At 34.1% G+C, this 12464-nt stretch overlaps 1 protein-coding gene across 1 annotated transcript; it reads left to right on the top strand.

Moving 5' to 3' along the window:
• The first annotated feature begins 955 nt into the window (after window positions 1-955).
• Window positions 956-2782, top strand: LOC110811414 (Single hybrid motif superfamily protein). The gene is made up of 4 exons (XM_022037912.2): window positions 956-1155; window positions 1267-1355; window positions 1457-1627; window positions 2505-2782. The coding sequence occupies exons 1-4, from the start codon at window positions 1041-1043 to the stop codon at window positions 2631-2633; spliced, it is 504 nt and encodes a 167-aa protein (XP_021893604.2). The 5' UTR covers window positions 956-1040; the 3' UTR covers window positions 2634-2782.
• Window positions 2783-12464: the final 9682 nt, after the last annotated feature.

Below are 12464 nucleotides of genomic sequence, written 5' to 3'. Positions count from 1 at the left end.
TGCAATTAAATAATGTTAAAGTTTTTATTACCAATTAGACTCACAACATGCCCTATATACAAAAAAAAAAAAAAAATTGTATAATTATATTAAAAAAAAATAATACAAAAATTATCTAGTAAAATTTTTTTAATATAAAATATAAAAATATATATATATATATATATCATATCTTGATTTGTAATGAAAGAAAAAAAAAACAGCTGTTAGAAGTTTATGTCTAGTGCATAATTTTAAAGTTTATAATCATCTAAAAATTAATTACATAATAATATTATCGCATTTACATATTATTTTAATATTTAAAAAATTTAAATAAATAATTATTATATGAAATAATTTTTTATAACATGTAGGAATTACTGGTTATACGTATATAAATTATTGAATAATTATATTAAAAAATTATTATATGGGCAAAGCGTTATAGCTTAGTTCTTTGTTGTCTTGGATTTACAATTTTGTACTGGACCAAATGGCATTAGAATTGGATAATTAAAGGCTAAAAAATAATGATTAGGAAATGTCTGAATCAATTCCCAATTCAACAAATAAAATGTATATATATATATATATATATATATGTATTCATACTCCGGTTTCATTTAATCTAATAATTGTTTTAAAATTTAAAATATCAAATTACATTATAAAAATTAAAACAAAAAGAAGTCTCAAATCCACATAGCCGTGGACTCATTCTCTTTACCATACGGCTCATCTCATAATTACTTAATTAGTTTTTTTTGCTTAAGATGAGTATTAGTTTGGAATATGGAAAGAGATAATGTAAGATGTTAATGTGTGTTATATATATATATATGACTTGAAAATAGGAATACATAATATAATATAATATATATATATACAAATATAAATGAAAAAGAAAGTGAGGGTTAAGTAGGTTGATAATATTAGGATGAGGCTTTCGTTGCCTACCATACATCAAAGATAAAACCAAAGGCAAGAAATATATAGAGAGTATTGACATAGTCTGTGGCAGCAGCTTTTGGTGGAGGAGAAGAAAAACAAAAAGAAAAATGGCACTCAGAATTTGGGCTTCCTCCACCGCTAATGCCCTTAAACTCTCCTCTGTTGCCTCAAAATCTCACCATCTCTCCTCTCCCTTCTCTCTCTCCAGGTCCTTCTCTACTGGTACTCTCTCTCTCTCTCTCTCTCTCTCTCTTCTACCAGATATAGATATAATTTGAGTGTGTATATGTATATACACAAATGGGTATACGTGTTAATTTATGGTTGTTGCAGTGTTGGAGGGTCTGAAATATGCAGCTTCACATGAGTGGGTGAAACATGAAGGTTCAGTGGCTACCATTGGCATCACCCATCATGCTCAGGTTCATTTAAATACAACTTTATATATTAGATATACCAACCATTTCGATGGTGGGTATGTTTATTGATCAATACTAAATTGTGGGTTTAATGGAATTTGCAGGAGCATTTAGGGGAAGTTGTGTTCGTGGAGCTGCCAGAAACAGGTACTTCAGTTAGCAAAGGAAGCAGCTTTGGAGCAGTAGAAAGTGTGAAAGCAACAAGTGATGTTAATTCTCCAGTTTCTGGTGAAGTTGTGGAGGTCAACCAAACACTTACTGGCTCACCTGCCCTGGTAATTCTTCTTCTTTTCTCTTATCTTTTTGGGAAAATTATATTCTGTATTTTCTATTAATCATTATCAGACTAAATTTATTATTTTAATATAAAATTTTTTAAATGAATTTCACAAAAGTTATTAGTAATTTATTTCAAAATCTCAAATTAGTACTTGAAACAAATAAATGGTGAAAAATTCGTCTATAAACTCGAGACTTGGACTATGTATTGATTATACATTTGCTTCTACTAAGAGATAATGTAAAAATTATTGGAATAATACAACAAAATTAACCATATGAAATTATAAAGATTTATTTTAAATTCCATCATGAATTTTAAGAAAAATATTTTTTTTTTAGAAAATGACAAAAATTAAAAGTATTTTTTTTTTTTTGGCAAAAGTTAAACTAAAATCTGCATATAATATAATACATGTTTTTAAGGAAAAATCTACATATAGTTATTCAAAATTATACTCACACAAACTTGTTATTGATTAGTCAAAATATTACTGCTCCTAAAAATTAAATTAATATTTTTAATAATGGTATCATACAAATAATAATTTAAATTAAATTTGTTACTGTTTAATTCCAAATAGAATGGCTATATTACGTTATATCTTAGAAGAAGAATTTCTACTGTAACTGAGTTAAGTCTGTGTTTGAACAAAAAAAATTCAAAATTAACATGAAATTCATTGATAAATTATACATTTCTTAATTAGAAAATAAAAATCTATATGAAATTGAAACAATATAGTTCAAAATTTATCTGATTTTATATAAATTTAATTTTTATCATCTCGTAGTAAAACTTACAAAATGAATTTCACAATAATTTTCAGTTTCTTTCTAACATAAATAAGTTTTATGCATGGTTGATAAAAGATCAATTCAAGTCCATATGAAGAAGGATGGATGATCAAGGTGAAGCCTAACAATCCATCAGAATTAGAATCTCTTATGGACTCCAAGGCATACACCAAATTCTGTGAGGAAGAAGATGCAGCTCATTAGAATTTAATTTTGCTTCACATTTTGCCTCTTAATGGACCTTGTAATGCTTCATCTAATTCATGTAATTAACACTTTTTTCTCTTCTCTTTTCTTTTTTTTTTTAAAAAAAATTAAATTAAATTCTCTATCAATAATTTTGCTTTTCTGCAGTTTTCAGCTCCAAAAAAAAGAATATACATATATATATATATGTATATGTGTATATTTCGTTCCATTTGAAGCTAAAAGCATCAAGGGGAAATGGGTTTGAATCATATTTTGAAGGTTGGTTGGAGTTTAATGTCTTCAACAAGGATTGTCGAAGCAATAGCTTTAAATCTATTTTAAATGCATGAGGAAAATTAGTGCCTCACCTACTAATTGTTTAAAGATGGTAGATTTATTAAATACTGAAAATGATATGATTAATTTGGAGTATGCAAAGTAAGAGTTCACATGATGTGCTTTATTGTTATCTTATTAAATTTTTTTAAAGATTTCTTCATTCTCTCATTTATTTTTTTATCTAAATTATTTTTTGAGATAAAAGTATAAAAAATATATTGATATGAAGGCGCCAAATGAGTGTCATCCATATACAAAATATTTACAAGTCAATAAATAATTTACAACTGATCCTAAATCGTTAAAATGGTTAAGATTATGTTCCAAAAAAATGGAGCTATTTGTTCATGGTGTTTGTAATACTTGATCATGGAATTTGGTCCGGGATTAATTTTAAATTTTAAAAAATATATAAAAATTTAATTTTATGTGAATTATGAAAAAAAAATAGTTTGAGAACGAAATTGAAAATAATTTTAGGAAAAAATAGTAAAAATTTGGGGTCGGATTATGTTTTTAAAAGAAAAATCGAAAATTAAGAGTCAGAACACAACAAAAAAAATTGCATCACGTAGGACCACCCAGTCAGCAACCACGACGAACCTGAGTGCACCACGTGGCAAGACACGCTGACTCGGTGCCACGCGGGAGGCCACACTAGCGATTTGCGTGTCCCGCGATCAGACGGTTCAGAAGCGTTCCTGTGCATGTGGACGGTCCAGATCCATTCCCTCAAAAGACGCAATTGGACAGTCGCGATTAAACGCGATGAACGGTCCATATTCATTTCTTCTTTAAATGTGATCGGACGGTCGAGATCAAATCGCAATGAACGGTCCAGATTCATTTTTTCTTTATTCACGATGGGATGGTCAAGATCAAACGTGATAAACGGTCCAGATTTAAGCAAGACGGGTATAAATATTTTGCATTACACCAAACCCAAACCCTATCCACCAGCCTCCTGCCGGAGAAGAAGAACCAATCGCTAGAGAAGGGAGCCGACCGCTGCCCAACGCCGCGTTGGAGCCATCTCCGACTACAAGAATGTAAAAATTCTCCTATCCGCTCAGAATTTGATTCTGAGCACCCCCACAGCCAAATCGGAGCAAAATGAACAGTAGATGGGCCGAAAACTACGGGCAAAACTCGAAATCTTCTCCGATGAGCCCCTTTTCATTTCTTGTTTTGTGCGATTTTTCCACCATTATGTTCACCATTCTGTTTTTTACAGGTTGACTAAAGAAAAAGTCCAGCCATAAAGGTGAGCTGACGGAGCTGCTGCACCATAAAATTCCGCCGCTAGTAGATTTCTATTTTTTTTACTTTTTTTTTTTGCCAATAGAGACCCTCTAATGTGTTTTCTCGTAGAAATGGATATAAAACCGGTCAAACTGGCCAAAACTGGCCCAAAACGATTAGGCTGAGGTAGCGGCAGTCTGTCACCGCAACATGGCAGTGACACCATGCTGGAATTCTAAAATTGAATGAAAAAAATTTTTGACACCAATTTTGGATTTTTATGGTATTTTTAGGTACGTGAAACGTATTTTAATCTCCAAGAAAATTTAGGAAACTTAGGAACTGCCAGTAAGCGCAATAGAAAGTTTGGTATTTCGAACACCGATTCGGATAAGAATCTCTCACATAATTCTCTATTATGGAATTGAAGCTTAATAATAAATAATATAGTATATTGTGTAATTTAGAAAACTTTAAGAATAATTACAAGTTACCAATGGAGCTGGAAATCGGTTAGTCATTTATTTGTTGTCCTATTTAACTGATTGTTGAATTTATAGATTTAAATACATGATGATATACTAGAATAGTTAAATGATTCAATTATGTTTCCTTGATATATATATTACTTGTCTTGTGTAATTTACAGTTGATTTGTGAAATTGGTAATTAATATGCAAACAAAAATTTATTTGGTCATATGAATTAATGAATGATAGCCTTACTGAATATCCTAAAAGATGGTGGATGGACCGGGTACATAAGAAACTCTACCGTGAACGTTGCCTTATACCGGACGGGGTATCGATAAATGGTATTTTTGGCGCTCATACCGGACGGGGTATGGGAACGACTCGATTCACTCTCATACCAGATGGAATATTAAGGGATAATATTTTTGATGCTCATACCGGACGGTGTATGGGGACAACCGGTTTGTTGACAATGTTGGATATGGATTCACGCATAGTGGGACATCCCTATGGGCCCATAGGGATACTAGTAGGCAAATAAAAAGAAAAAATTATTGTTCTTACTCACTTGAATATGAGCTTGGAATATTATTTGAGTAATTGTCTTTATAGGTTAATTTTAGAAATCTTGCAACAATAAATATATGTAATAAATTATTTTCCTTATGATAAAGAAATTTACTTAAATCAAGAGCTCAATTAGTTATTTTTATTATTTTTACTAACCTTTAGTTTCTGTATCAGTTAGTAGTGTGATATTCTTACTGGTTAGTGTAGCTCACCATTTCATTAACTATTTCAGATTAAGAAAATCAGGACCCAGATTTCGATCAACAAGAGGGTTATAAGTTCACCACTCAGACTCCCTTCAGAAACTAGTGAAGGTCGTCCTAGAATGTTCAGTTATTTATTTTTTATTTATTTATTTGATTTTCGTTTATTCTTTTAGAATGAATATTCTCGTATCTCTATTGGACATTCTAAATTATTATGTAATAAATGTAAACTCTAAACTCTATTATTTCGCTTCCACATTTAATTTATAATCTTATTACCTTTTTAAGTTCTGGGCCTTTACAGTTGGTATCAGAGCCGTATTCCTCGGAACTATTCCTTACACAAAGACTTAAAAACACCAAATACGAATTATCGTCCAACCCTTCTTTATGAAAAATAAGTACAAGGACACAGAGAGATGAGGTCCCTTGCTGAATAGGGCAGCCCGAGACAGGTTTCTTCGAGAGGATATCGATCGACTATTCGAGATTTTAAAGAGACTAATCTCTACCTAATAGGCCAAGGAAGAGAGGAATGAACTATCTGACCCTCTACCACTTCCACAATATGAGCCACCCCTATAACGAAATGTCTAACGCTACATCGATGCAACCCTACTCCTCTGTCGTATTATCCGACATCATCACAATATAATTCGGAGCCCCCACTATATCATCAAGTACTGTTACAAGGCCATCTAGTTCCTCCCCAGCAACATCTGGCCCCTCTTCCACGATACTTAGTTTCACCCATGATGGAACTGATAGAGATTGATACGGGGGACCCTGATGTATTTTCAAGAATGAACTGGTTAGCGACGTATCAAGCTACCGTGGATTGTTTCCACGAGAAAAATTAAATTTAAACCTCCTAACGAAGAGTCATTTACAAACTAATAAAAGTTTTGAATATTATTCCCTCATAATAGTTTCCTTATTACAGGCGCTTTAACTCGGTTGTTTTCTCTACACTGGAAAAACTTAAGAAAGAAATTTGTATTCAAGATATCCCAGTAGTCCGAGACTTCCCAAATATTTTTTTTAATGAACTTCTCATACTACCAGTGAACAGAAAAGTTGAGTTCACCATAGACCTTCAGCTTGGCACGCAGCTTATCTTAGTTTTTCCTTACTACATGAGTCATGTAGAGATAAAACAGTTGAGGAAATAGATCAAGAAATTGTAGGACAGTGGATTCATCCAGCATAATATGTCCCTTTGGGGTGCTGGAGTCACATTTGTAAGGAATTAGGATGGGATGTTAAGGTTATATATTGACTATAGGGGACTGAACATGGTCACGATAAAAAACAAGTGCCTCATCCCCAAGATCGATGACATTTTTGATCAGTTGCAGGGTGCCCATATCTTCTCCAAAATAGATTTGCGTTCAGGTTACCATTAGGTAAACATTAAAGCAGAAGACATTCTCAAAATAGCTTTCCGAACCAGATATGAACACTATGAGTTCCTAGTTGCATTTAGACTAACCAACGCACCAGCCATCTTTATGGATTTGATGAACAGGATTTTCAGACAATTTCTAGATTAGTTCATCATTGTATTTATCAATGATATCATGTTTTATTCAAAAAATAGAGAGGAACATACTCACCATCTAACTCAGGTTTTGCAAGTTTTTAGAGAAAAAAACTTATATGCAAAGTTGAGTAAGTGTGAGTTCTGACTGGAGCAAACTACCTTCCTAGGACACATCATATCAAGGGATGAAGTGTCAATGAACTTAAAAAAAGTTGAGGCAGTGTTTGGTTGGGAGAAATTGATCTCGGTCAAGAATATTTATAGCTTTCTAGGAATTGCAGGTTATTACCACAGGTTCGTAGAATGATTTTCTATCATAACTGCTCCTTTAACTCGGCTCACACAGCAAAACGTCAAGTTTGAGTTGAATGAGAACTGTGAAATGAACTTTTCAGAACTAAAGAAATAGTTGACTATTGCACATGTATTGGCCTTGCCGAGTGGGACATGTTGATATACAGTTTATAATGATGTCTCCTACCTAGGATTAGGTTGTGTTTTGATGCAGCATGAAAATGTCATAGCCTATGGGTCCAGATAGTTAAAGAGTCACGAGAAAAACTACCCCACTCACGGCTTAAAACTTGCCACGATTATCCACGCCTTAAAGACTTGGCGTCATTATTTATATCAGGAGACTTTTTATATCTATACCAACCATGAGAACTTGAAATACATATTCACTTAAAAGGATATCAAAATGTGTCAAAGACGATAGATAGAACTCCTCACAACTACGATTACAACATTTTGTATCACCCGTGTAAGGGCAACATGGTAGTCGACGCACTCAGCATAAAAAGTCCAGGTATATTAGCTCACCTAATGGTTTTAGAATCTAGGGTAATAGGGGCCGCACAACATGTACGACTTTAGGACATGAAGAGAGTTACATGTTTGACCTACCTAACTGTTCAACTTGAGTTGATCTAGAGAATAAAGGAAGTCCAATATGTTGATTCCACCCTAGCAGCCCTTAGAAAAGATATAAAATATGAAGTAAATTCAGAATTTCGAGTCTCTGCCGATGAGTAACTCAGATTTCAGGACAGAGTATGTGTTTTATATGACAGTAAGCTGAAAAGGGACATCATGATAGAGACTCATAACTCAAAGTTTGTCATACATCCCAGAAGCACCAAGATGTATCAAAATATGCAACCTTGATTTTTGTGAAACGGGATGAAAAAAGAGGTGACCAACTTTGTTTTCAAGTATTTAGTGTGTCAACAGGTCAAGGTGGAGCATCAACACCCAGGCGGACTACTTCAGCCATTACCAATTCTGAGTAGAAATGGAAACATATCACAATGGACTTTGTAACCGGATTACCTAGGGCACGCTCGGGACATGATGTCATTTAGGTAATTATTGACCAGCTCACCAAGTCCTCTCACTTTCTGGCCATTAAGATGATCGTCCTTTTAGGTAAGATAGCAATAATGTATATATGAAAAATAGTCAGGTTACATGAAGTGTCAGTGACAGTAGTATCTGATAGGGAACCCAGGTTCAATTCTCGATTTTGGTCTAGTTTTCAGTAAGCTATGAGAACAAAACTATCTCTTAGTACATCATTCCACCATTAAACCAATGGACAATAAGAAAGGATGATCTGTACACTTGAGGATATACTCCGAGCTTGTTTTCTTGACTTTGGGGGCCATTGAGATGATTATTTACCCTTAATTGAGTTCACCTACAATAACATATACCAAACAAGTATCAACATGGCTTCGTATAAGGTGTTATATGGTCGTCCATGCAGATTGCCGATCTTTTAGGAAAATGTGGGTAATAAAAAATTGTTCGACTCAAAGCCAAAATAGTTAAGATCAGAAAGAATATCCAAACGACTTAGAGTAGACAGAAGAGCTATGCAGACACCGAGAGGAGGGTTTTGGAATTTGAGAAAGGTGATCGAGTGTTCCTTAAGATCACTCATTTCAAGGAAATCAATAGGTTTGGCAAGAGGGAGAAACTAAATTTTTGGTTTATTGGGCCATTTGAAATCTTAAACATAATTGGTACTGCCGCCTACAGACTGACACTACCTCCAGAACTATTTAGAGTTCATAATGTGTTTCTTGTATCCATGCTACGCAAGTACAACTTGAACCCTTCTAACATCTTAGGCCACGAGCCCCTTTCACTCCAGAAGAATATGTCCTATGAGGAGGTACCGATGGGCATTGTGGACTGAAAGAGTAGAGTACTCCGCAACCGAAAAATTTCTTTCGTTAAGGTCCTATAGCAGAATCACACACAAAGAGAGGCAATATGAGAGCTAGAATAAGACTTCAGAGTCTAGTATTCCCAATTGTTTGATTAAGTGAGAGAGAGACAAATTTGAGGTACCAAATTTCTTTTAAGGGGGGAGGGGGGGGGGGGGGAGTTGTAATACCCAGGCCAAGAATTTGGCCCGAGACTAATTTTAAAATTTTAAAAATGTATGAAAATCTAATTTTAAAATTAATAAAATTTAATTTGATGTGAATTATGGAAAAACAAAATAGGTTGAGAACGAAATTGAAAACAATTTTGATAAAAAGGAGTGAAAATTTTGGTTCGGATAGTGTTTTTGAAAGAAAAATCAAAAACTGGAGGTCAGAATACAATTAAAAAAAATTGCACCATGTAGGACTGCCCAGTCAACAGCCCCGATGAACCGGAGCGTGCAGCGTGGCAAGGCACGCTAAATGATGCCACGTGGGAGGCCACGCTGGCGATCCACGCATGTGTGGACGGTACAAATCCGTTCCCTTATCAGGCGTGATCGGACGGTCGCGATTAAATACAATGAACAGTCCAAATTCATTTTCTCTTTAAACGTGATCGGATGGTCGAGATCAAATCGCGATGAATAATCCAGATTTATTTTCTCTTTAAATACGATCAGACGGTCGAGATCAAATGCGAACGGTCCAAATTTAAGCGAGACAGGTATAAATATTTTACACCAAATCGAACCTAAACTCTAGCCGCTAACCTCCGGCCGGAGAAGAAGAACCAGTCGCCGAAAAAGGGAGCCGACTGCCACGCCGGAGCCACCTGCGACCGCCAAAAAAGGTAAAAATTCTCCTATCCGCTTGAAATTTAATTCCAAGCATGCCCATGAAAAAATCAGAGCAAAATGAATGGCAGGTGAGCCGAAAATTGTAAGCAAAGTCCAACAACGCTATTGCGAGCAAAACCCAAAACCTCATCCGATGAGCCCTTTTTCATTTCCTATTTTGTTCAATTTTTTTACCATTGTGTTCACTGTTCTATTTTATACAGGTTGACCGAAGAAAAATGGCCAGCCGCGAAGGTGAACTGGCAGAGCCGCCGTACTAGAAAATCTCACCACCGGTAGGTTTTCGTGTTTTGACTTTTTTGGGCTAACCAAGGCCCCTAACGTGTTTTCTCGCAGTGATGAGTATAAAACCGGTCGAAACAGGGCAAAACTAATCGAAAACAGCGAGGTTGAGGCAAACTACCACCGCGGGCGCCGGTGCCGTTGTCAAAGCACGACAGTGTCATTGTGCTAAAATTTTAAAATTAGCTGGAAAAGATTTTTAACACCGATTTTGAATTTTTTAAGATATTTTTTAGGTACGCGAAGCGTGTTTTAATCTTCGCAGGAAAATTCAAAACATTCAGGGTTTGCCATTAGGTGCAGTAGAAAGTTCACTGTTTCGAACACCGATTCGGGTAAGAATCTCTCACATAATTCTCTGTTATGGAATTAAAGTTTAATAATTGGTAATATCGTATTTTGTGTAATTTAGAAAATTTTGAGAATAATTACTAATTATCAATAGAGCCGAAAATCGGTTAGTCATTTATTTATTGTCCTATTTAACTGATTATTGAATTTACAGCTTTAAATACATGATGATATACTAGAATAGTTAAATAATTTAATTGTGCTTCCTTGATATATATATTGCTTGTCTTGCATGATTTACGATTGATTTGTGAAATTTGTAATTAATATGTAAACATAAAATTATTTGATCATGTGAATTAATGAATGATAGCTTTACTGGATATTCTGGCAGATGGTGGACATATTGGATATATAGAAAATCCTACCGTGAACGTTGGCTCATATCGGACGGGGTATCGATGAATGATATTTTTGGTGCTTATACCGGACAGGTATGAGGACGAACTAATTCACCCTTATACCGGACGAGATATTGAGGGATGATATTTTTTGCACTCATATTGGACGGGGTATGGAAACGACCGGTTTGTTGACAATGTTGGATATAGGTTCACACATAACATCCATTTGGGCTCACAGAGATACCAGTAGGTAAATAAAAAGGAAAAATTATTGTTCTTACTTACTTGAATATGAGGTTGGAATGTTATTTGAGTTATTGTTTTTATAGGTCGATTTTAGAAATTTCGTGCCGTTAAATATATGTAATAAATAGTTTTCCTTATAATAAATAAATTTACTTAAATCAAGAGCTCAATTGGTTTTTTTTTATGATTTTTAGCAACCTTCAGTTTCTATATCAGTGAGTAATGTGATATTCTTACTGAGTTAGTGTAGCTCACCATTTCATTAATTATTTCAGATCAAGAGGATCATGATCCAGATACCGATCAACAAGAGGGTTGTGAATAAGTTTATCACCCAGACTCCCTTTAAAAGTTAGTGAAAGTCGTCCTAAAATGCTCAGTTATTTGCCTTTTGTTAATTTTTTTTATTTTTATTTATTTTTTTAGAATGTACATTCCCGTAACCTTATTTTTAAAGTATATGTATATATTAAACATAACAAAATAATTAATAAATCCTATCTTCCCATCTTCTCATTATTGAAAAATAATTTCTCAAAATTTTTAAAATGATTACTGAGGTTTATTTCATATTTAGGGGATAAAATACATAGAATTTGTTATATCTTATAATTTTTAATTTGATTATAAACCCTAAAATTACATTATATACACTATTGATTTGTTTCTTTACCAACACATTGTAACACCCATAATTTTCTTTTTGGTGATTAAAAATTTATAAATATAAATTTTTATTATTTTATTTTGTATTATTGTATTTTTTATTTAATTTAGAGTAAAAAATAGAATAAAATGTAAGGATGATTTAATTGAAAATAATTTTGGAAAAAAAAGGGTGAAAATTTAGGTTCATGGGATATTTTTGAAAGAAAAATCAGAAAATAAGGGTCAAAATGCAATTTTGGGTAGTTTCACCATATCAGACGCTGAGTCAGCAGCCCTGACCAACAAGGACGCGCTAAATGGCAGAAGCACTGACGCGGGGGGGCCACGTGGGCGATCCGCGTACGCGCGATCGAACGGCTGAGGTTCGTTCCCGCACGCACGGACGGCCAGGATGCACTCCCTTCAAAATACAATCGAACGGCCAAATTCAAACGCGATCGGACAACCTAGAATGAATCGCGATGGACGGTCCAGATTGGATCGTGATGAACGGTATAGATTCGCT

The sequence above is a fragment of the Carica papaya genome, chromosome 3, assembly GCF_054855325.1.
Source record: "Carica papaya isolate Zhongbai chromosome 3, ASM5485532v1, whole genome shotgun sequence".
Lineage (NCBI taxonomy): Eukaryota > Viridiplantae > Streptophyta > Magnoliopsida > Brassicales > Caricaceae > Carica > Carica papaya.
This window is presented reverse-complemented; position numbering and strand designations above follow the sequence as displayed.